Here is a 25,947-nt window from a genome sequence, read left to right as displayed (position 1 = left end):
CCATTTCTTGCCTTCCATAGGGGCAACTGATATTGTTACTGGTGCCTCCCATGACTGATCAGAATTGACTTGGGGATTTCCCTTTTTTGGCTTGAACCTCAGCTGGGAAACTCTCTCTTTCCAGAATAGTGTTATTATAGAGCATTGTAAGCACAAGCCAAGCCCCAAATAAGTAGTACCCCCTTAGACCTGCTGCACCATCCCTGACTCAAATACTGGCTTAGTTTCTCGGGATCCCGCAGGTGTTCAAGAGTGGAATCCCATGACATTGCGGGCCCCCACTTGTTTGTGAACCTGAAGGCAAAAGGTCAGCGTTCTAGGACAAAATGCCACACACCAATACGGTGAAATATAGCTGCGTCCATCTATTGCCCAAAGTGCTGTACTGTTATAGCACACAGACAAGGGCGTTCAGAAATCACACACACTAATAGGAGGAAAGCATCTGCAATAACAACCCTAACACCCACCTTCAAATCCGCGAGCCATTCATTCTTTTCCTAGAGGTGTCCTTGGTTCTCATGCTGTTTATCCTGCTCCGCAGCTGCTGCTCTGTGAAATCCTTATCTTGATCCATGGCTGCTGCTCTGTAAAATTCTTCTTGTATTACAACAGAACTCTTGGGTCTCCAGCACAGCCCCAGCCAGCTGGAATATGCAGCCAAAGACCTTCAGGAAAGCCATGTCCTGGTACTGCCAGTGCTTACTGGACAACTCTGAGCCCCACAATGGGTCTCGTTTTTGTGTGGCACCTTGGTGTAGATGCGAGGCCAAGCCAGGCTAAATCTAATCATGCTTCTGGAAAGGGATGCTATCTGAAGACTCTTTACACTAATGAGAGGACCACAAACATTCACTCAGTGAGCTATAAATCATTGTGCATTTGCAGGCCTACGGTCTTGCTTGTCTCAGAGACATGGTGGGATGGTTCCCACCTCTGGACTGTAGCAAATGGGGTACAGACTCTTTATGACGGATGGGCAAGGATAATGAGGAAAGGCTGCTGCCCTCTGTGAGAGTGCACTGAGCTCTGCCTGGGGATGGCAGAGGAGCCAGCTGAGAACTGATGGAAAAGGTTTCAAAGTGAAGAGTGGCAGATTCTGTTCCTTGTTTCCTGATAAGGAAGAACTAGAGGAGGGGGACAGGCAGGAATCTGAGTTACACCTCAGATGGAATTGTTTTCTTCAGACTGTCTGCACTGTTTTGGCTCTAGGAGAAAACCATTGATAACACTCTGATGTTTTCAGCTGCTGCTAAGCAGTGTTGTACAGAGCCAAGGCCATGGTCAGTGGAGGGCACATGGAGCTGGGAGGGAACAGAGTGAGAACAGCTGACTGATAGTGGCCAAAGGGACATTCTCTATCACCTGACAGCAAGCAGAAATTGTACTGAAAGGGGTGGGAGTTCATCTCACTCTCTTCACTGCCCAGAGCCAAGCTGGGCATCAGTCTGGTGGTGCTGAGCAAGTGCTTGTGCATCAGTTGTTACATACAATTCCATATCAACAGATATATAGTGATAACTATTACTCCTCTCCTTTTATCTCTCTTAGTAAATTGCTTTGTTACAACCCACAAGTTGTACTTTTTTTCCCAGTTCTCTTCTCCATCCCACTGGGAATGGGGCAGCACACAAAGCACTGTGTGCTGCTGAGCCATATGATGGGTTCAACAACCACCATCATTTTGGTGCCTGATTTGAGTCTCCAAGGGTTGAGATAACAGCACATCTGTCCAGAGCCAGTTAACACAGGGTTTTGTGGGAGCTGGAGAATTGCAGGCCATGATGCTGATTGTTTTCCTTTGTGTGGAGCTTGCTGAGTCTTCTCATCAAGCTGCATTGCACAGCTCCTTGCTTGCTGCTTGTTTTCCCTGCTGCATTATTTGTCAACTCGGGATGCTGGATCAGGGTATTTATTTTGCTATGCTGCTTGACCTTGTTTTGTACCATGATAAAATTGGCAGCTGACAAAGTGAATTTTTGTGCACATTCAGCTCTGTGGTCATCGTTGTGTTTTGGAAGTAATATTGTTGGTATGATTAGGAATTACACATTTTACATTTTCTTCTCTGGGAGCCCAGGGGTATTCAAGGAATGACTGGATATTGTGTTGAGGGACATGGTTAAGTGGGAGCTATTGGTAAGAGGTGAATGGTTGGACTAGATGATCTTATAGGCCTTTTCCAACCTTGGTAATTCTATGATTCTATGAATGAGGTTAAACATTATTCAGGAATATCAGTGAGAAATCAGCACCAAGGTGAGAAGGCTCTGCATGGCAGGGGGTGTGGGACGGTCTGGGAAGCTGCCTGGAGTGGTGGGCACACCCAGGGCTTTGGAATTTCATCTCCGAGCAACTGCAGGATCCTGAGAAACTGGTAGAATATTGGGGCAGGTCTGCTGTGGCTCTGGTAACCCACAAGAAACACACATGACTGCAGTGTGCTAGATCCAGAGAGCTGAAAATGCTGACTGCTGCAGCCTCTGCAACTCCTGGCACAGACCCTGCAGCAGTTCTAAGATTTTGCCACATGTCCTCCATTTGCTCCATGCTCTGGAAAGAACCTGCTGTCAGTCCACCCCTCATAATGAGCTCTGCAGTCACTCCTGCTACAGGTCCTGTAGCTGTTCCATGTATTGTTATAAGAAAATGAAACAAATTCCTCCAAAGAGAGGTGCACTGTGCCAGGAAGTACAGTCCTGTGGTCACTCCAATCCCTCCAATGAGTCCAGTGGCTGCTCCAAATTCAATCACAGGTCCTGTGGTGATTCCAGCTCTGGCAATGAGCTCTGCAGTTGCTCCAACTCCTGCAATAGGAAAACAGCCTCTCCAATTTCTACAGTGAACCTTGAGGCTGTTAAAACCCCTGCAACAGGTCCTGGACTTGCAAACAGATATGCATAGAAACTATTATAATCTATGTATGATATGTATATGTATTAGTATATGCATATGTGTTAGCAACTGCCTATATTGTATACATGTGAAAATATACTATATATATAAGATATGTATATATGCATTTATCATACTTATAATCGTTTTCTTTTTATCTTGACCTTAAACCACAGATTCTAAACCTCAGCACAGCCTTGAGTCCCTTACAGATCTCCTTGGGACTTCTGAAACTATCCCTGCCAGTCAGTGAAATGCACCAGAAGATTTCAAGGTCTTCTCAGGGAGCAGCTCCTGAGGTATATTCCTTACACCAGATTTGGAAGACGCCTCCAGTTCTCTGGTCATGCTCTAAAGGGCATGTGACAGCAAGGAGACTAGCCCTGACACAGTCGTTCGTATTGCTGGCTACTGACTGCTGTCCCAGAGTGCTGCTGTAGAGGCAACAGGACTGTTGTGAGACACAGAAGACCTTCAGGCCTGCACAAATGAGAGGAATTGAGGGCACTGTGGTGGTGTAAAGAGATCAGAAAAGAAAAATGCATGTTGAGCTGCTGTCTGCAGCTGCACCTCCCCAAATCCAGACAAAGTAGGAAGAAAGAAAAGCTAAGTAAAGGTCTATTTTGAAACATTTTAAGGAATATTTTAATCTATTCAGAGAATCTGGTTCTATGTTAACAAGAGCTCTTGGAGTGAGAAAATGGAAATTAGGTAGGAAAGAAATGAAATAAATTTTTATTTATGAGTTCAATATTATTTTCTTTTTTTTTTTTGCAGGTTGCTATATCACACACAAACAAACAATCAAAGATGCATAAAACATAAAGAACCATCACTGGGAATCGTGTGAGAAAGTTGTGCATTTTATGGAAGCTTGAATAGTGCTTATTGCAACACCTTCCTGAGAGCGTGCTTGATCTCCCTGTTCCTCAAGCTGTAAATAATAGGGTTCAGTTTTGGAGGAACCACTGCGTACAGAAGTGCCACTGTCAGATCCAGGAGTGGGGAGGAAATGGAGGGGGGCTTCAGGTAGGCAAAAAAGCCAGTGCTGAGAAACATGGAGACCACGGCCAGGTGAGGGAGGCACGTGGAGAAGGCTTTGTGCCATCCCTGCTCAGAGGGAATCCTCAGCACAGCCATGAAGATCTGCACATAGGACACCACTATGAAAACAAAGCAGCCAAATACTAAACTGGCACTGAAAAAGATAAACACAACTTCCCTGAGTTAGGTGGCTGAGCAGGAGAGCTTGAGGATCTGGGGGATTTCACAGAAAAACTGGTTCACTACACTGCCTTGGCAGAGAGGCAGTGAAAATGTACTGAGAGTGTGCAGCAGGGAATTGAGAACCCCAGTGCCCCAGGCAGCTGCTGCCATGGTGGCACAAGCTCTGCTGTCCATCAAGGTCCCGTACTTCAGGGGCTTGCAGATGGCAACGTAGCGGTCATAGGACATGATGGTGAGAAAGGAATACTCTGCTGACATGAAGAAGAGATAGAAAAAAAAGCTGTGCAGCACATCCTGCGTAGGAGATGGCCCTGGTTTCCCAGAGGATGTTGGCCATGGCTTTGGGGAGAGTGGTGGAGATGCTGCCCAGGTCAAGGAGGGCCATGTTGAGGAGGAAGAAGTACATGGGGGTGTGCAAGCGGCGGTCACAGGCTACAGCTGTGTTGATGAGGCCGTTGCCCAGGAGGGAAGCCAGGTAGATGCCCAGGAAGAGCCAGAAGATCAGGAGCTGCAGCTGCCGCGTGTCTGCCAAAGGCAGCAGGAGGAACTCGCTGATGGAGCTGCTGTTGGGCATCTGCTGTTGTTGGGCTTGGAGTCCTGTTCAGAGTGCAGAAGATAATGACAAGTCCAGACCATTCTCAGACAAACTCTTCCTGCTATAATATGAAATGTTTTCATTCTCCTACAAGAGTGTAGATTTAGCACCATTACTTGCATTAAATTTCATGTATTTCAGGATTCCTTAAGCAGAAGCAGCATATGGAGCTTTAACCTTCCTCTTCTTTTCTTATCCCTTCTACCTGGATATTTTCCTTCTGTTTCATGTCTCATATCTTTACCCCAACTGCCCTTAGAGCTCCCTACCCCAGCTTCAGTGGCATTCAGTTTCAGTCAGATAATGCTGTCTGTTTGTATGAAAAGTGAATTATACATGCCTACAGAAAATGATGATGATTACAATTGGTTCCATCCTTAAAGAAAGGGGAGAATGGAAGCACATCATGTGTGATTGTTCACAAAACAAGCAATTGATTGACGAAAAATTCTCAAAACTCTTATTGCCCCTTTTAGATTTCTGATTCCAATCCTCTTTACCTCAAAACAGGAAAAGGAAACCACCTGCCTTGGATCTCCTCAAGCAACGCACCCTCACAAGCATACTGTTGTGCAGTGGAGCCTTGTTCCCCTGCCCTCGGCATCAGCTGTGACGGCACAAGTCCTGCCGGGGGACTCCTTCCCCTGGGCAGCTCCCCGGGCAGGCTGAGTGCTGAGCCTGGCAGGCGGCAGAGTCCCATACGCAGCACACAGCCCCTGGGGCACAGCAGGGACCCTGCTCTGCAGAACAGCCCTGGGCACCCGCCTGCAGCCCCGGCTGCACAGCCTGCAGCCGTGCTGGGACACCCAGCTCCCCCCCTCCAGCTGTTATGCTGCAGCACAGAAGCCCTCAGCTGGAGCAGAAGACTTTTTCCACTGTAAAGAAACTTGCATTACCTGCATCCATATCTGCTATGGAATGTCTCAGATTTAGTTAACCCTCTATTAAAAGCAGCTGCATTGCCTACTGCATGAGACTTACAGTGTCGTGGTCTGTGAGCAATGCTCCTTCAGAGAGCTCGCAGCCCGCTCACACACTACATATCTTGTAAGCTCACTCCAATTTCTCTCCTCTCCTTCTGTCACCTGCAGGCTGTGCTGTGCACAAGAACTGCTCCTGGGCACAGCTGTCTCTCTACATCTCTGCCCACTCTTATGAGCTCCCTGTGTTCCGGGAGCCCGACCCAGCTGAGCAATAGTGGGTGTCATTTTTATCCATCCCACTCGTCTCCCCTGAGATTTCCCTGCATCATCATGGTCAACAGCTCCTGAAAGACAACAGCATCATGACTGTGCTTTGAAATCTGTTGAATTTAACACCAGATTTCAAGTGGTCAGTGACTAATTCCTGACATGTGGTAAGGCCTCTCAGAGAGTGTTAGCTAAAACAAAAAGGAGCACACAGATAGGGACAGGATATCATAGAATCATAGAATCACCAAGGTTAGAAAAGACGTAAAAGATCATCCAGTCCAACTGTTCACCTATCACCAATAGCTCCCACTAATCCATGGCCCTCAACACGATGTCCAATGATTCCTGGTACACCTCCAGGGTCGGTGAATCCACCCCCACCCTTGGCAGTCCATTCCAGGTCCCAAAGTTCAGGACGTGGCATTTGGTCTTGGTGAACCTCATCCCACTGGCTTCAGCCTAGCTCTCCAGCCTGTCCAGATCCTTCAGTAGGTCCTTGCTAATGCCAGACAGGTCCACACTCCCAGGCAATTTGGTGAAATCAGCAAACCTACATAGGATGCACTCAGTGCCCTCATCAAGGTCATCAATAAAAATGTTGAAGAGGACAGGCCCCAGCACAGACCCCTGGGGAACACCAGGTAGGCACACAGGTGGGTGTCCAGGCGGGTCTTGAATATCTCCAGAGAAGGAGACAACACAGCCTCCTTGGGCAGCCTGCGCCAGTGCTCCATCACCCTTACCATAAAGAAGTTCTCGCACAAATTCGTGTGGAACTTCCTATGCTCCAGTTTCTGTTCATTTCCCCTGCTCATGTTTCCACACTCTGACATCAGAACACCCAGGTCCCTCTCTGCAGAGCTCCTCTCCATCATCTCATCCCCCAAACTGTCCTGGTGTATGCAATTATTCCTTCCAAAGTGCTACACTCTACACTTGCTTTCGTTAAACCTCATCCGGTTTCTTGCTGCACATCTATCCAGCCTGTCCAGGTGTCATGGTTTTGTAATTTTGTAATTTTGCTATCAGTATTCCACATCATAACATCATGTAAAGTATGGATACTTCTATTGAATGTGCAGTCCACAGAAGAAGACTACATATCCCAGAGAACAACAGGGGTAGTGATAAGTCACGGGACCGGGACGCTTTATAATCTCGTTCCCAGGCTGGAGTGCTCTCCTTCTTCTCTCGAACTTCTCGGAGAGTGGGAAGCATTCCAGCCGTGTTGCCTAGAGTTCACAGTAGGCTTCTCGGTTTTTGGGGACTCTCTCTCTCTGTTTTGTTCAATTTGTTAGCCTCAACTATATTATATTGTGTTATCTTGTATTTCGATATCATATTTAGTAAAAAAAGTTTTTCCTCCCTAGATTGCCCCTGTTTTTATCCCATTCCCCTTTTCCCCCTCCTTTCCGGGCCTGGGGGGGGTTGGGGGGATGGGGGGGCACGGGGTGGCTTTCTCCTGTCATGGGCATAGGTAAATCTAAGTAACCCGTGACACCAGGTCTCGCTGAATGGCAGCACAGCCTTCAGGCATGTCAACCAATCCTCCCAACTTCCTATCATCAGCAAACTTGCTGAGGGTGGCCACTATCCCCTTGTCAAGGTCACTGATGAAGAAGTTGAACAAGACCAGACTCAGCACCAACCCCTGGGGAACACCGCTACTTACAGGTCTCCAACTGGACTCTGCTTTGACAACGACAACCCTCTGTGCTCTGTCAGTCAGACAGTTCTCAACCCACCTCACTGTTCACTTATCTTTCCCACATTTCCTTGTCTTTGTTATAAGGACATTGTGAGAGAGAGTATCAAATGCCTTCCTGAAATCAAGGCAGACAACATCAACCACTCTCCCCCCATCTACCAAGCCAGAGACAATGTTATAGAAGGCTACCAGGTTGGTCACACATGACCTGCACTTGGTAAACCCATGCTGACAACTCCTGATAACCTCCTTTTCTTCCAACTGTCTGAAGATGGCATTCAGCACAAGCTGTTCCATCGCCTTTCCAGGGACAGAGGTGAGGCTCCCTGGCCTGTAATTACCCGGATCTTCTTTCATGCACTTTTTTGAAGACAGGATTGACGCTGGCTATCCTCCAGTCTTCAGGCACCTCCCCCATTCTCCAAGACCTCTCAAAGATGATAGAGAGTGGTTCTGCAGTCATCTCTGCCAGCTCCCTCAGCACGCATGGATGCACCCCATCAGGTCCCATGGATTTCTGAACATCGTTGTGGCCTAGGCGCTCATGGACCAACTCTAACTTGACTAAAGACAAGTCCTCCATTCCCCAGACCCTCTCACTAAGCTCCAGGGTCTGGGATTCCTGATGGAGAGCTTTTACACTGAAGACAGAAGCAAAGTAGGCCTTCAGTATCTCCACCATCTCAACATCCCCCATTACCAGAACACCCCCTCACTTAGTAGGGACCCACAGTCTCACAGTCTTCATTTTATTCTTAACATAATTTGAAAAGCCTTTTATATTATCCTATTTAATGAGTGTCAACACATTTATGTAATACTATGGTTCTGCCTGTGAGGAAGTGTGAGAGGGAGGGGGGGTCAATCATTGCTGGTTCTGTGGCAAGGTGTTTATAACTGAAGAATACAAACTGTTAATAGAAAGATATATGGTATTAAGGGTGTTTATGGGAACTGAAGAACTGTATTGTTTGACAAACTGTTTTGATGGTATAAGAAAGCTTAATTGTCATTGGCATATGGAGGTGTAGTTGAGGGAATGTGGAAGTTTATCTGAGGGTACAAATAGTGGAATCGTTTACAGAGGAAAAAGGGTTAAAGAGAAAGTGAGTTTATCTGCACTGACATGAGAGCAACCCCCCGCTCCATTCCCCTGCAAGCAGTGCAGAGCACAGACACTGTCCCCATGTAGCATGTAGTGTTATACTGCTTACCAAATGGATGAGCTCACTACAGAAGAGGCAAATCTTATGCTCTGCTCCATCTCTGGCATACTCTGGAGTTCAAGGCATTTCAAAGCTATGGCACACCTACGTTCTTTCAATGATGACATCTTAGTATGATCTGGGCTCTCATTTCAATTGCATCTAAGTAAGTTAAGGGTCATGACAGTTGCCAGGAAGGCCAACGCTCCCCTGGAGTGCATCAAGCAAGTTATTGCCAGCTGGGTGAGGGAAAGGGTCGTCCCTGTCTGCTCTGCATTGATACAGCCTCACCTGGAACACTGGGTGCACTTCTGGGCACCGCAGAAGATAAAGTGCAACAAACTATGGGAGAGTGTGCACAGGAGGGCACTGGAACTCAGAGATCTGAAGTTCAGAGTTTCACTGTGATTGACTGCTTGTTCAGATGGGGCCCTTCTCACATCTCACATCCTGCTATGAGACACAGGACACACATGGGACACGAACTTGACAGCGTTCTCTCACCCCATGCAGAGCCTGGCATCTTCTGTCCCCATGTCTTTCATTTAACATCATACAGACCTCCATTCCACTGCCCCAGGAAGGGCCCTGAGCCAACATGAGAGACAAGATCTCCCTGCCAAGGGTCTGGGAATCAGGGCTTGTCCTGTTTGCTTCTTAAGACAAAGAAGGATTTTCTTAGCATCAGAGCCACCATGCCAGTGTCTTTGCCTGACTGTAGACATGGCTTCCAATTATCTGCTCTAACTAGTGCCTTGGGAAGCTTGCTTGCTAATGGCCCTCAATGGGCCCATGAGTACTCCAAGAAACTTCACTGTTACTTCTGACTTTGTCTTGCTGAGTTCTTTGTGCAAACTTCTCTTTGCACTGGAGGTTGACGGACTCAGAAGCAAATGCGCCCTGGGGTCCATTATAACCTAAAGAACCTCTTGTGCATTGTGCCTTCCTGTTATCTATTTCAGGTTTTCAGAACTTGTTCAGCAAATTGGAGAGATATTTGGAGAGAGCATATAGAGAAAGAATCCAGCAGATATTTACTGTTTATTTGTTTATAGTTCTGTTTATAGAAGGTATTAAAGCAGCACAGTAAAACTACTTGTGAACATCTGAGCTGAACCAGAGAAATCCCAGCTCCTTTGCGTCTGTGGGGAGCTGCATTCCATTTCAGCCCCTTGATTTCTATCTGGGGATGAGTTACCTGCACTGTCTCCTCTGGATCACTGCCCTGCACAGGGCAAGTCCAACCCTCCTTATCCTTCTCTGGGTGCACTTTTTGTTTCATCAAAAACTCTCTGGTAGGATCCATGTTAAAAATTGACTGGAGGATAATGGAGCAGATTTCAAAGAACAGTTATGATACTGTTGCCTCTCAGTAGCTGATGGCCATGAGGACACAGGCACGTCTCAGGGGAGATGAGTGGGAAGGATAAAAATGAAATCATCTGCTGTTGATCTGGGCCATGCTCCTGGGACACAGGGAGCTCATAAAAGTGGATGGTGCAGTAGAGAGACAGCTGTGCCCAGGAGCATCTCTTGTGCACAGCACAGCCTGAAGGTGACAGAAAAAGAAGAGAGAAATTGGAGAGAGCTTACAGGATGTGTGCAGTGTGAGCGGGCTGTGAGCTCACTGCAGGAACATTGCTCACTGATCATGACACAGTAAGACCCCTGCAGTAGGTAATGCAGATGCTATTCATAGAGGGTTAACTAAATCTGGGACATCCAATAGCAGATCTGGCTTCAGGCACTGCATGTTTCTTTACAGTGGAAAAAGCCTTCTGCTCCAGCTGAGGGCTTCTGTGCTGCAGCGTCAGAGCACAGCCCTGAGGGCTGCTTGTCCCAGCACGACTGCAGGTTGTGCAGTAGGGGTTGCAGGCGGGTGCCCAGGGCTGTCCTGCAAAGCAGGGTCCCTGCTGTGACCCAGGGGCTGTGTTCCGGGTTTGGGACTCTGCCGCCTGCCAGGCTCAGCACTCAGCCTGCTCGGGGAGCTGCCTAGGGCACTGCGGGGAGACGTGGGGGGGGAAGGAGCCCCCCGTCAGGGCATGTGCTGCCACAGCTGCTGCCTGGGGCAGGGGGATCACAGCTTCACTGCAAAACGGAGTGTTTGTAAGGGTGCTTTGCAAGAGGAGAGCCACAGCAGGAGGTTTCCATTTCCTGTTCTGAGGAAAAGAGGATTGGAAACAGAAATCTAAAAGGAGCTATCAGGGATCTGAGAATTTTTCATCAATCAATTGCTTGTTTTGTAAACAGTCACACATGATGTGCTTCCAGACCCCCCTTTCTCAGAAGTTGGAACCAGTTGTAATTATCATTATTTTCTGTAGGCATGAATAATTCACTTATCCTTCAAACAGGCAGCTTTTTCTAACTGAAACTGAATAGCCCAGAGGCTGTGGTTGGGGCTCTAAGAGCAGCTGGGGTAAAGATATGAGACATGAAACACATGAAAATATCCAGGGAGGCGGGATAAGAAAAGAAGAGGAAGGTTAAAGTTCCATGTGCAGCTTTTGCTTAAGGAATGCTGAACGATATGAAATGAAATGCAAGTAATGGTGCTAAGTGTACACTGTTGTAGGAGAATGAAAACATTTCATAATATAGCAGGAGGAGTGTCTCTGAGAATGGTCTGGACTTGTCATTATCTTCTGCACTCTGAACAGGACTCCAAGCCCAACAACAGCAGATGCCCAACAGCAGCTACATCAGCGAGTTCCTCTTGCTGCCATTGGCAGACACGCAGCAACTGCAGCTCCTGCACTTCTGGCTCTTCCTGGGTATCTACCTGGCTTCCCTCCTGGGCAATGGCCTCATCAGCACAGCCATAGCCTGCGACTGCCGCCTGCACACCCCCATGTACTTCTTCCTCCTCAACCTGGCCCTCCGCGACCCAGGCTGCATCTCCAGCACTCTCTCCAAAGCCATGCCCAACACCCTCTGGGACACCAGGGCCATCTCCTATGGAGGATGTGCTGCACAGCTCTTTTTCTTTCTCTTTTTCCTCTCAGCAGAGTATTCCTTTCTCGCCATCATGTCCTATGACCGCTACATTGCCATCTGCAAGCCCCTGCACTACAAGACCTTGATGGACAGCAGAGCCTGTGCCACAATAGCAGCAGCTGCCTGGGGCACTGGGGTTCTCCATTCCCTGCTGCACACTGCCAGTACGTTTTCACTGCCTCTCTGCCAAGGCAATGTTGTCAGTCAGTTTTTCTGTGAAATCCCCCAGATCCTCAAGCTCTCCTGCTCAGAATCAAATCTCAGGGAAGTTGTGTTTCTCATTTTTAGTGCCAGTTCATTCTTTGCTTGCTTTGTTTTCATAGTTGTGTCCTATGTGCAGATCTTCATGGCTGTGCTGAGGATGCCCTCTGAGCAGGGACGGCACAAAACTTTCTCCACGTACCTCCCTCACCTGGCCATGGCCTTTCTGTTTCTCATCACTGCTTTTTTTGCCTACCTGAAGCCCCCGTCCACTTCCTTCACACTCCTGGATCTGACAGTGGCACTTCAGTATGCAGTGGTTCCTCTAACACTGAACCTTATAATCTACAGTATGAGGAACAGGGAGATCAAGCACGCTCTCAGGAATGTGTTGCAATACACAATATTCCAATTTCCATAAAATGCACAACTTCCTCGTAGGATTCCCAGTGATGGTTCTTTATATTTTATGCATCTTCATCTGTTTGATTATGTGAGATATAGGAATGTTCAAAAAAAAAAGTTATTTAACTTATAAATAAAAATGTATTTAAATTCTTTCCTACCTAATTTCCATTTTCTCACTCCAAGAGCTCATGTAAACATGGAACCAGATTCGCCGAATATGTTATAAGATACCTAAAAATGTTTCAAAATAGACTTTTACTTTTACTTAGCTGGATTCTTTCTCTTTAAGCTCTCTCCAGATATCTCTGCATTTTGCTGAATAAGTTCTGATAACCTGAAATAGATAACAGGAAGGCACAAGGCACAAGATGCTCTTTATGTTAGAATGGGTCCCAGGGCGCATTTGCTGCTGAGTCCATCAAACTCCAGTGCAGAGAGAAGTTTTCACAAAGTGCTTAACAAGACAAAGGCAGAAGTAACAGTGAAATTTTTTGGAGTATTAATCGGCCCTGTGAGTGCCATTACCAAGTAAGCTTCCTAAAGCACTAGTTAGAGCAGATAATTGGAAGCCATGACTACAGTCAAGCAAAGGCACTAGCATGCTAAGAATCTTCTCCTTTGCCTTATGAAGCAGACAGGTCAAGCCCTGATTGCAAGACCAGAGGTAGGGAGATCCTGTCTCTCATTTGGCTCAGGGCACTTCCTGGGGCAGTGTGTTGGAAGTCTATATGATGTTAAGTGAAAGACATGGGAACGGAAGATCCCAGGCTCTGCATGGTGGTGCAAGGATGCTGTTAAGTTCATATCCCACATGCGCCCTGCGTCTCATCGCAGGATGTGGTGTGTGAGAAGGGCCCAGTCTGAACAAGCAGTCAATCCCAATGAAACTCTCAACTTCAGATCTCTGAGTTCCAGAGCCCTCCTGTGCACACTCTCCCATAGTTCGATGTCCTTTATATTCTGTATTGCCCAGAAGTGCACCCAGTGTTCCAGGTGAGACTGTAGCAATGCAGAGCAAAGAGGGACAACCCTTTCCCTCACCCAGCTGGCAATAAATTGCCTGATGCACTCTAGGGGACCGTTGGCCTTCCTGGCTGCCTGGGCACACTGCTGCCTCACTTAAAATTTTATGTTGACAATGACCCCCAATCCTTTTCAGTCAGACCTCTCTCATGTGTCCCATATCCAGTCAGTGTGTATGTCCAGTGTTGCCCATACCCAGGTGCACAATCAAGCACTTGCTCTTGTTATGCGTTATGCACTTGGTGCTTAGTACCAACTGGTACCCACTTCTCTGACTTGTCCACATCTCTCTGCAAGTCCTCTCCACCCTCAGTGGAGGCAACAGCACCTCATCATCTGGTCTCATCAGCAGACTTGCTCAGAACTTCTTCTAGTCCTGCATGCAAGTCATCTGCATAAACATGAAAGGAAAGTGGCCCTAAAATGGAACCCTGGGGAACTCTGACAGTGACGATCTACCAGCCTGATGGAACCCACTGACTATAATCCTTTGGAACAGAACTACTGGCCAACTTCTCACCCACCACTGCTGGTGAACCTGAATAGCAAAATGTCAGCGTGCTGGGACAAAAAGACAAACACCAAAATGGTTACATATAGCTGCATCAATTTATTGCCCAAAAAGCCATGCTATTATAGGAGACAGACAAGGGCGTCCAAAAATCACACACGCTAATTGGAGGAAAGCTACTGCAATAACAGCCCTATAACCCCCCTTCAAAGCCATGACCCATTCATTCTTTTCCTAGAGATGTCCTTGGTTCTCATGCAATTTATCCTGCTCCATAGCTGCTGATCTGTGAACTCCTTATCTCAATCCATGGCTGCTGCTCTGTAGACTTCTTCTTGTATTAAAACACACCAGGTTCTCTTTCTGTCTAGCCATATGCAGGAATTTCTGTGCAGAAGGGTGCTGGAGAAATAGTATCAAAAGCTCTACTGAAATCCTCAAGGATTACATCAACTGCCTTCCCTTGTTCAGCTCAATGGATAAAGGTGTCATAAAAAGACCTGAAATTAAATAGGACCTTCCCCACTGTATCTTGTGTTGTCTGTGACCAATGACAGAATTGTCCTTCAGCTGTTTTTCCATAACTCCCACCATCATTTTCTCCATAATTTTACCAGGCACTGGAGTGAGACTGACAGGTCCATAGTTGCCCATGTCATCTTTCTTGCTCTTCCTTACGAGGAGACAACATTTGCCAGCTTCCTGTCAACTGGTATGACCCTAGAATTATTAGATGCCATTGAAATGCGAGCCCAGAGCATACTAAAGTGTTGTCAGTGCAAGAACGTTGATAGCTTTGCAATGCCTTGAAATCCAGACTATGCCACAGATGGAGCAGAGAGGAAAATCTGCCACTTCTGTTCTGAGCTCATCCTTTCGGTAAGCTGAATATCACTACGTACTTCATGGGGACAGGTGCAAAAGACACACTGGGTGCCCTAAGCATGGGGCTGTGGTGGTATTTAGGATGGCCAAGAATACCTCCATTCTGGCCCTCTGCTGATGCTCCAGAAGGAGGTGTCTATCTCAGAGCTTTTCCCTCACAGTTTGCAAGCACTAGCACACAACTAGGATCACCCCAGGCACCTTGGGCATCACTGAGATTCTGTGTATGAGCAATGCAGTCCCTGCTGAATAAGGACCAAGAATTCGGATGAGGGACTCACACACAGACACCTCACTGTGCACATCTGAAATCAGCTAGGTGAACTCCCAGCTCTCGTGGTTCTTTGAGGAACTGATCCCAATTCAGCCCCACATTTTCCATCTGAGGATGAGATGCCTAACCCTAGAGTAAAGATGGGATGGTCTGATGATAACAGGACTAATGGAAATGGATTTAAATTAAAAAGGGGAGACATAGGTTAGATGTGAGGAACCTATATTTTACACAGCAACACTGGAAAAAGTTGCCCTTAGAGGCTATACATGCCTGATGGATGGTATTCTGGGTTTACTCTGGTTTTACCCTCACGTCAGTCCAGGTTTCTACTCATAATTTTCCCTACGTGAACTCATGTTTTACTCAAGGTTGTACTCACAATTTACCATTAGTGTGTTTGATCAGGAGATGGGCTGGTGGAGTGAATTGCTGGCATCCCCTAGGGAAGGCTGCTAGGCAGATACCGCTAGAAAAGTGGTTGACTCCCTGCCCTGTCACAGTCGGACAGACCTGACTGATGAGGAGGGCTGGAAGAGTGTCCCAACTTGACGTCACAGGGTCCCCTTTCTTCCTAGCACTCTACCCCTGCTCCCTCTAAGCAACAGGTTTGAGACTTTGAAAACTGAAGGAGATAAGAATGGGGAGGCAATGGAGGATCTGCCTAGGAGGGAGCCTAAGGCAAGGCAGTCACTACCAAGCCTTGTGACTTCCTCTGCCATGAAAGAAAGAAGGGTGGTCGTGGTGGGTGACTCCCTTCTCAGAGGAATAGAGGGCCCCATACGCAGACTGGACCCAAGCCGTAAAAAAGTCTGCTGCCTTCCTGGCTTCAGGTCAGGGACATAATGAGGAAACTTCCAATGCTGGTTAGGTCCACTGATTATTTTCCACTACTCATAGTTTAGGTGGGCAGTGATGAAATTTCTTAGAGAAGCATACAAACTATGAAAAGATATTTCAGGAATTTAGGCCATTTAGTTCACACAACGGGAGATCAAGTGATTTTTTGTTCTATACCTTCAGGGGCAGTGAGGGACACGGAGCAGGCTTGGAAAGCAGAGCAATGAACAATTGTCTCAGAGGTTGGTACTGAGCCAGAAACTTCGGATTCCTTGATCACAGGGCAGTTTACTTGGCCCATGGCCTGTTATCCATGAATGGAACCCAACTGTCTCAAAGGGGGAAATGAATCCTAGCACAGAAGTTAGTGGGGCATAACGAAAGAGCTTTAAACTAGCTACGATGGGGGAGGGGACAAAACAGAGCTCACCAGAGATGAGCCTAGGGGAATGCTGCTTGAGCTGGGAGAGAGGCAGATGCCTCAGCTGAAGTGCATCTACACCAACGCACACAGCTTGGGCGACACGCAGGAGGAGCTGGAAGCAACTGTGCATCTGGCCACCCGTGACCCAGTCGCTATTACCGACCCATGGTGTGCCCACTGCCATGACTGGAGTGCTGTGATGGATGGTTAAAAGCTCTTCAGAAGGGATAGATGAGGAAGGAAGGGTGGTGGTGTGGCCCTTTATATTAAAGAGAGTTTTGATGTTGAAGAGCTTGGGCTTCAGAACCATTAAGACAAGTGCATGTTTGTAAGGATCAGGGGAAAGTCCTGTAGGTGTGACATCTTGCTAAATGTCTCTTATAGACCGCCTAATGAAGATGAATTGATGGGTGAGGCATTCTATGAGCAGCTTACTGAAGTCACACGATCGCCAGCACTCATTTTCTTGGGAGACTTCAACTTCCCTGATATATGCTGGGAATATAATAATGAGCAGAGGAAGCAGTCCAAGAGGTTTCTAGATTGTGTGCCTCCGGTGGCGCAGTGGTTAAGGACACCACTTTGCAACACTGGAGACCCTGGGTTCGAATCCCCCTGTGGCGCAAGTGGTAGAAGTGCCACTCTGCTACACAGAGGCTCGAATCCCGGGGGTTGGACTCGATGATCTCTAAGGTCCCTTCCAACCCGCACAAGACTATGATACTATGATACTATGATTGTATGGAAGACAGCTTCCTTACGCAGCTGGTATGAAGGCCTACCAGGGATGGTTCCTTGCTAGACTTGCTCTTCACTAACAGTGAAGGACTGGTAGGAGTTGAGAAGGTTGGGGACTGTCTTGGGCAGAGTGGCCATGAAATGGTAGAATTCTCTATTCTTGGAGATGTCAGAAGGGTGACTAGCAAAACTACTATCTTGAACTTCTAGAGGGCGGACTTTGACCTGTTCAGGACATTTGTAGCATGGGTCCCTTGGGAGTCGCTCCTTATGGGTAAAGGGGTACAGGAAGCCTGGACACTCCTCAAGATGGAAATCTTAAAGGCACAAGATCAGGCTGTCCCTGAATGCCATAGCGTGAGCCATAGGGGAAGAAGACCAGTGTAGACGAACTGGGAACAATTGTTGAGACTCAGGAAGAAAAAGAGAATTTACGTTATCTGGAAGAAGGGACAGGATACTTGGGGAGATTACAAGGAAGTTGCTAAGGTATACAGGGAGGAAGTTAGGTACATTACTTCCCTGTCCCTTTTTCCATGCCCAGAGCTTCTCAGCCATGTCACTGCCAACTGTAAGCTCCATGCAGAGGTCAAGTGGGACAAAAAGGGCATAGCCTTCTGCTGGGTGGATACAAGTGTTGGTTGAACCGGACGGGACAAAGCCCTCCTACCATGCCCTCCTGGGAAAATGGCCACGCCAAGAATGGCAGTCTGCCTCCTCCATGACCCCATCTGAAATGCTCCTGCACTGATTGATTAAAAGGTTTTAAACTAGGTCCGAAGGGCGAAGGGCGGGGAATTGGATTTGCCGTTGTTTTGGGGTGAAATTCTTCTTCTGTTTTCTTCTTGGTGTTATCTGCTGCTATCGTTCTCCCATGTCAGCATCATCTTGCCCGGGGGTATCTAATCCTTCTTCTTGTCAGAGGTCTCCGGACAGTTTCTTCTTATCTTTATTGCTCTCTTCTCTGGTTTTCTTTTGACTAAGTGTCTGTAATTCCCCTTTTCCCTGCCCTTTTAAATGTAAACTATCTACAGTTACCCTTTGTCTTGGTTTCTGTGAAGTTCCCCTTTCCCTTTCTATAGCAAAGTGTTACCTTACCACCATTTTGAGGCTTTGCTCACTCTTCAGAGGTACTGGAGAAGGTCCAGAGAAGGGCAACGGGACTTGTGAAGGGCTTGAAAATCAACCCTATGAGGTGAGGCTGAGGGAGCTGGGGCTGTTTAGTCTGGGAAAAAGGAGGCTGAGGGGAGATCTTATCGCTCTCTTCCAGTATCTCAAAGGTGCATACAGTGAGAGTGGGGCAAGACCCTCAGCCTCCCTCTCACTTCTTCTTCTTCTTTCCCTGGAGCTCCAGAGCTAGTTACAATAGCTCCTGAGGATTTTGACTATCCAGGGGATGCTTAAACCAGCACGCCCCCATTGCTATGTTGCTATGTGTCGTTAATGTGTTTCAGGTTATGTCTCAGATCAAAAAATTATTCAATTGCGTCACTGAGAGATCTGCCCCAAGGCGATTCCTGTGGTGATTCCATAGATACGCATATCTATTATTAACGATGCGTATGTTTACAACTGCCTATATGATATGTATGTGAAAGTATACTATATATATCATATATGTATATATGCATATGTCATAATTATTATCCTTTTCTGTTTCTCTGTCTTCGTAAATAGCTTTAACCTGGTAAATCCTAAACCACAGCACTGCCCTGATTCCCTTACAGATCTCCATGGGACTCTTGAATCTGAAATGGTTCACGCAGAGAAGAGCACCAGGAGATCCTGAGGTCTTCTCAGGGAGCAGTTCCTGTGGTATATTCCTTACACCAGATTAGGAAGAGGCCTCCAGTTCTTTGGTCCTGCTCTGAAAAGGCCATCTTATTACAACAGTGCCAACAAGGAGACCAGCACTGACACAGCTGTTCATATTGCTGGCTACTGACTGCAGCCCCGGAGTGTTGCTGTAGAGACCACAGGACTGTTGTCAGACACACAAGACCTTCAGGTTTCCACAAATGAATGGTCCTGAGAGCACTGTGGCAGTGTAAAGAGAGCAGGAATGAAAAGAGCGTGTTGTGCTGCTGTCTGTGGCTGTACCTCCCCCAGACCCAAACAAGGGAGGAAGATAAGAAGAGAATAAGAAAAGTCTATTTAGAAAGCATTTATTTATCACTTAACCTTTCCAGGTAATCTGGATCAATGTTTACATGAGCTCTTGGAGAGCAAAAATAGAAAGTAGTTAGGAAAAAATGTGAAATAATTTTCAACATTTTTCTGCAGATTCCTGTATCACAGAAAATCAAACCATCAGATATACATGAAAGATAAAGAACTATCACAGGGAATCATGTGAGGAAGATATGCACTTTATGGAAGCTGCAATAGTGTTTATTGCAACACCTTCCTGAGAGTGTGCTTGATCTCCCTGTTCCTCATGCTGTAGATAATAGGGTTCAGTGTTGGAGGAACCACTGCATACACAAGTGCCACTGTCAGATCCAGGAGTGGGGAGGAAATGGAGGGGGGCTTCAGGTAGGCAAAAAAGCCAGTGCTGAGAAACATGGAGACCACGGCCAGGTGAGGGAGGCACGTGGAGAAGGCTTTGTGCCATCCCTGCTCAGAGGGAATCCTCAGCACAGCCATGAAGATCTGCACATAGGACACCACTATGAAAACAAAGCAGCCAAATACTAAACTGGCACTGAAAAAGATAAACACAACTTCCCTGAGTTAGGTGGCTGAGCAGGAGAGCTTGAGGATCTGGGGGATTTCACAGAAAAACTGGTTCACTACACTGCCTTGGCAGAGAGGCAGTGAAAATGTACTGAGAGTGTGCAGCAGGGAATTGAGAACCCCAGTGCCCCAGGCAGCTGCTGCCATGGTGGCACAAGCTCTGCTGTCCATCAAGGTCCCGTAGTTCAGGGGCTTGCAGATGGCAACGTAGCGGTCATAGGACATGATGGTGAGAAAGGAATACTCTGCTGACATGAAGAAGAGATAGAAAAAAAAGCTGTGCAGCACATCCTGCTTAGGAGATGGCCCTGGTGTCCCAGAGGATGTTGGCCATGGCTTTGGGGAGAGTGGTGGAGATGCTGCCCAGGTCAAGGAGGGCCATGTTGAGGAGGAAGAAGTACATGGGGGTGTGCAAGCGGCGGTCACAGGCTACAGCTGTGTTGATGAGGCCGTTGCCCAGGAGGGAAGCCAGGTAGATGCCCAGGAAGAGCCAGAAGATCAGGAGCTGCAGCTGCTGCGTGTCTGCCAAAGGCAGCAGGAGGAACTCGCTGATGGAGCTGCTGTTGGGCATCTGCTGTTGTTGGGCTTGGAGTCCTGTTCAGAGTGCAGAAGATAATGACAAGTCCAGACCATTCTCAGACAAACTCTTCCTGCTATAATATGAAATGTTTTCATTCTCCTACAAGAGTGTAGATTTAGCACCATTACTTGCATTAAATTTCATGTATTTCAGGATTCCTTAAGCAGAAGCAGCATATGGAGCTTTAACCTTCCTCTTCTTTTCTTATCCCTTCTACCTGGATATTTTCCTTCTGTTTCATGTCTCATATCTTTACCCCAACTGCCCTTAGAGCTCCCTACCCCAGCTTCAGTGGCATTCAGTTTCAGTCAGATAATGCTGTCTGTTTGTATGAAAAGTGAATTATACATGCCTACAGAAAATGATGATGATTACAATTGGTTCCATCCTTAAAGAAAGGGGAGAATGGAAGCACATCATGTGTGATTGTTCACAAAACAAGCAATTGATTGACGAAAAATTCTCAAAACTCTTATTGCCCCTTTTAGATTTCTGATTCCAATCCTCTTGGATTGCACTGCAATAGTGCTTATTGCAACACCTTCCTGAGAGTGTGCTTGATCTCCCTGTTCCTCATGCTGTAGATAATAGGGTTCAGTGTTGGAGGAACCACTGCATACACAAGTGCCACTGTCATATCAAGGACTGGGGAGGAAATGGAGGGGAGCTTCAGGTAGGCAAAAAAGCCAGTGCTGACAAACAGGGAGACCACAGCCAGGTGAGGGAGGCATGTGGAGAAGGCTTTGTGCCGACTCTGCTCAGAGGGCATTCCTCCACTGGGAATGGGGCAGTGCACAAAGCACTATGTGCTGCTGAGACACCTGTTGGGTTCAACAACCACCATCATTTTGGTGCCCGATGTGGGGCTCCAAGGCTTGAGTTAACAGCACATCTGTCCAGAGCGAGATAACACAGGGATTTGTGGGAGCTGGAGAATTGCAGGCCATAATGATTATTGTTTCCCTATTGGTGGAGCTTGTTCCAATAGCTCCTGAGGATTTTGACTGTGGGATGCCCAAACCAGCACGCTCCCAATGCTACGTGTCATTAATGTGTTTCAGGTTATGTCTGAGGTTAAAATATCATTCAGGAATATCACTGAGAGATCTGCCCCAAGGTGAGAAGGCTCTGCATGGCTGGGGGTGTGGGAAAGACTGGGCAGCTGCCTGGAGCGGTGGGAACACCCAGGGCTTTGGAACTTCATCTCCAAGCAACTGCAGGATCCTGAGAAACAGGCAGAATATTTGGGGCAGGTCTGCTGTGGTCCTGGTAATCCTAAAGAGACACACATGACTGCAATGTACCAGATCCAGAGAGCTGGATCTGCTGACAGTGCTGCAGCCTCTGCAACTCCTGACACAGACACTGCAGCAGCTCCAAGGTTTTGCTACACATCCTGCAGTTGCTCCAAGCTCTGGGAAAGATCCCGCTGTCATTCCACCCTCATAATGAGCTCTGCATTCACTCCTGCTACAGGTCCAGTAGCTGTTCCAAGTATTGCTATAAGAAAATGAAACAAATGCCTCCCAAGGAAGATGCACTGTTCCAGGAGGTACAGCCCTGTGGTCTCTCCAACACCTGCAATGAGCCCAGTGGCTGCTCCAACTTCAGTCCCAGGTCCTGTGGTGATTCCAGCTCTGGCAATTAGCTCTGCATTTGCTCCAACTCCGGCAACAGCCCAACAGCCTCTCCAGTTCCTACAGTGAACCCTGTGGCTGTTAAAACCCCTGCAAAAGGTCTTGGACTTGCAAAAAGATATGCATATAAATTATTATCTATGCATATGTGTTTGCAAATGAATATGTTGTATATATGTAGTAATATAATATATATTTTATATGTATAAATGTATTTCTCATAATTGTTATACTTTCTCTTTTTACCACAATGCGTATAATTTAAATCACAACATTGAGTCTGTCCCCATCTTGAGTCCTGTCTTGAGTCTGTCCCAGTCACTCAGTGAAGAGCACAAAAAGATCTCAAGGTCTTCTCAGGGAGCAGCTCCTGAGGTATATTCCTTACACTGGCTGTGGAAGAGGCCTCCAATTCTCTGGTCCTGCTCTGAAGGGGCCCTCTTGTTATGGCAGTGCCAGCAAGGAGACCTGCTCTGAAGCAGCCGTTCGTATTGCTGGCTACTGACTGCAGCCCCAGAGTGCTGCTGTAGAGAAAAAACGACTGTTATGAGACACACAAGACTTTCAGGCCAGAACAAATGAGAGGACTTGTAAAGAGAGGCATTGTAAAGAGAGCAGGAAAGAAAAGAGCATGTTGTGCTGCTATCTGCGGCTGTACCTCCCCAGACCCAAACAAGGTTGAGAAGAGCTAAGGAAAAGTCTACTTTGAAAGCTTTTTAGGTACCTCTTAATCTATTCAGTGAATCTGGTTCCATGTTTACATGAGATCTTGGAGAAAGAAAATGGAAAGTAGGTAGGAAAGAAGTGAAATAAATTTTTATTTATAAGTTCAATAACATTTTTTGTGGGTTGCTATATCACACACAATCAATCACAGATGCATAAAATATAAAGAGCCATCACTGGAAATCATGTGAGGAAGATGTGCTTTATTGAAGCTGGAATACTACAAACTGCAACACCTTCCTGAGAGCGTGCTTGATCTCCCTGTTCCGCATGCTGTAGATAATCGGGTTCAGTGTCGGAGGAGCCACTGCATACAGAGATGCCAATGTCAGATCCAGGAGTGGGGAGGACATGGAGAGGGGCTTCAGGTAGGCAAAAACAGCGGTGCTGAGAAAGAGGGAGACCACGGCCATGTAAGGGAGGCATGTGGAGAAGGCTTTGTGCCATCCCTGCTCAGAGGGCATCCTCAGCACAGCCTTGAAGATCTGCACATAGGACACAACTATGAAAACAAAGCACCGAAAAGCTAAACTGGCACTAAAAATGAGAAATGCAATTTCCCTGAGATTTGATTCCGAGCAAGATAGCTTGAGGATTTGGGGGATTTCACAGAAAAACTGGCTGACAACATTTCCATGGCAGAGAGGCAGTGAAAATGTACTGGCAGTGTGCAGCAGGGAATGGAGAACCCCAGTGCCCCAGGCAGCTGCTGCTATTGTGGCACAAGCTCTGCTGTCCATCAAGGTCTTGTAGTGCAGGGGCTTGCAGATGGCAATGTAGCGGTCATAGGACATGATGGCGAGAAGGGAGTACTCTGCTGACAAGTAGAAGGAAAAGAAAAAGAGCTGTGCAGCACATCCTGCGTAGGAGATGGCTCTGGTGCCCCAGAGGACGTTAGCCAAGGCTTTGGGGAGAGTGGTGGAGATGCAGCCCAGGTCGAGGAGGGCCAGGTTGAGGAGGAAGAAGTACATGGGGGTGTGCAGGCGGCGGTCGCAGGCTACGGCTGTGCTGATGAGGCCATTGCCCAGGAGAGTAGCCACGTAGATGCCCAGGAAGAGCCAGAAGTGCAGGAGCTGCAGTTGCCGCGTGTCTGCCAAAGGCAGCAGGAGTAACTCGCTGATGGAGCTGCTGTTGGACATCTGTTGTTCCTGGTCTTGGAGTCCTGTTCAGAGTGCAGAAGATAATGACAAGTCCAGACCATTCTCAGAGACACTCCTTCTGCTATACTATAATATTTTTCTTTCCCTTAAGAAAATGTTCATTTAACTCCAGAACTTGTATTTATTTTCATGAATTTCACCATCCCTTAAGGAGTAGAAGATAAAGGAGATCTTACTTATTTCTCATTTCCTAATCACATCCCAGCATCCTGGATATATTCCACTTTACTGCAGCTGTTCTTTGAGACCCCAGACCCAGCATCTGTGCACTTCAGTTTCTCTTAGAGAAATCTGCCTGTTTACAGGAGGAATCAACTATTAATATCTGCAGAATCCAATAAGTTAAACTGATTGTTTCCTTTTATTAAGGAGAGGCTGAAAGCACAACCTGTGTTTTCAACTTGCTCTCTGACTGTTCAGAGAACAAACGATGGATTGACGAAACATTTGCTCATTTCAGAGATGTGTTTAAATTAGACATACACTTTTAGATTTCGGCCCCCAATCCTTTTTGCCTTCGCTCAGAACAGGAAATGGAAAATCCCTGCCTTGGCTCTCCTCTTGCAAAGCACCCTTAAAAACATACTGTTGTGCAATGGAGCTGTGATCCTCTGCCTCAGACAGCAGCTGTGGCAGCACAAGCCCTGCCGGGGGACTCCTTCCCCCCACACCACACGTCTCCGTCAGCACCCTGGGCAACTCCCCGGGCAGGCTGAGTGCTGAGCCTGGCAGGCGGCAGAGTCCCATACCCGGCACACAGCCCCTGGGGCACAGCAGGGACCCTGCTCTGCAGGACAGCCCTGGGCACCCGCCTGCAGCCCCGGCTGCACAGCCTGCAGCCGTGCTGGGACATGCAGCCCTCAGGGCTGTGCTTTCATACTGCAGCACGGAAGCCCTCAGTTGGAGCAGAGGTATTGTTCCACAGTAAAGAAACATGCAGTGCCTGCATCCATATCTGCTATGGGGTGTCCCAGATTGTTAGACCTCTATGAAAAGCAGCTCATGGTCTGCAGAGAGACTTATCGTGTCATGGTCTGTGAGCAATGCTCCTGCAGTGATCTCACAGCACGCTCACACAGTACATATCTTGTAATCTCAGTCCAATTTCTCTCCTCTCCTCCTGTCACCTGAAGGCTGTGCTGTGCACAAGAGCTGCTCCTCAGCACAGCTGTCTCTCTATATCTCTGCCCACTTTTATGAGCTCCCTGTGTCCCAGGGGCCCAGACAAGCAAGCAGCAGATGATGCCATTTTTATCCTTCCCACTCATCTCCCCTGACACGTCCCTGGGTCCTCATGGCCAACAGCTTCTGAAAAAAAATGGCATCATGACTGTGCTTTGAAATCCGCTCAATTAACCACCACATGTCCAGTGGTCAGTGACTGATTGGAGACATATAGCAAGCACTAATCGAGTTCGTTTGATGAAGTACAAAGGGCAACCAGACAAGGACGGGGAGGTTTGGTCTTTCCCTGTGCAGGACAGTGATCCAGCTGAGGCAGTGCAGGAGTCTCATCCCTTGACAGAAATCCTGGTGCTGAAATGGGATTCCGCACCCTACACACCCACAGGAGCTGGGATTCCTCTGGTTCAGTTCAGAAGTGCAAAAGGAGTTGCCTGCATGTGAGCTCTTGCTCTGAGTCCTCAGTCCTTCACCTTGGAGGCAGTTGCTCACACACAGACACTGTGTAATGTCCAAGGTGCCTGGGCTGCTCCTGATGTGTGCCAGTGTTTGTAAACCGTGTGGGAAATCCCTGAGATAGAGACCTCCTTCCTGGGCATCAGCTGAGGGCCAGAGAAGGGATAGCACCGGCTGTCTGGTGAGTTCACTCGCAGCTGCAAGAGCAGCACAGGGCCTTCAGGAGAGCCATGCCCTAGGAGTGTCCGTGTTGCTACGTCAACTCCAGGACCCACGATCGCTCTAATGTCTGTGTGCCACCTTCTGCACACTGATACCATAGATGAGCTGCGGGCCTGTGCTCCTG

At 47.5% G+C, this 25,947-nt stretch overlaps 1 protein-coding gene and 1 long non-coding RNA gene across 2 annotated transcripts in view; both read right to left on the bottom strand.

Moving 5' to 3' along the window:
* Nucleotides 1–25,947, bottom strand: part of LOC146754516 (uncharacterized) — a 375,770-nt gene that overhangs the window by 143,873 nt on the left and 205,950 nt on the right. The window lies entirely within an intron of this gene.
* On the bottom strand, nt 20,970–23,942 carry LOC146754519 (olfactory receptor 14J1-like). The gene is made up of 2 exons (XM_085527468.1): nt 23,248–23,942; nt 20,970–21,192 (listed from the first exon to the last, which is right to left on the bottom strand). Exons 1-2 carry the CDS (start codon nt 23,940–23,942, stop codon nt 20,970–20,972), a joined length of 918 nt encoding a protein of 305 aa, XP_085383594.1.

The sequence above is a fragment of the Coturnix japonica genome, chromosome W (genome assembly GCF_054131305.1).
Source record: "Coturnix japonica strain WE chromosome W, WE-NBRP24, whole genome shotgun sequence".
NCBI lineage: Eukaryota > Metazoa > Chordata > Aves > Galliformes > Phasianidae > Coturnix > Coturnix japonica.
Note: the sequence above shows the minus strand (reverse complement) of the source record. Positions and strands in the feature narration are given on the sequence as shown.

What these genes read in the sequence shown, in the direction of transcription:
- LOC146754519 (XM_085527468.1), bottom strand. Translation starts at nt 23,942, where the DNA reads ATGTCCAACAGCAGCTCCATCAGCGAGTTACTCCTGCTGCCTTTGGCA. An exon ending in ATGCCCTCTGAGCAGGGATG is followed by an intron (nt 21,193 to 23,247) that starts GCACAAAGCCTT and finishes CTCTGAGCAGAG; the next exon opens with TCGGCACAAAGCCTTCTCCA.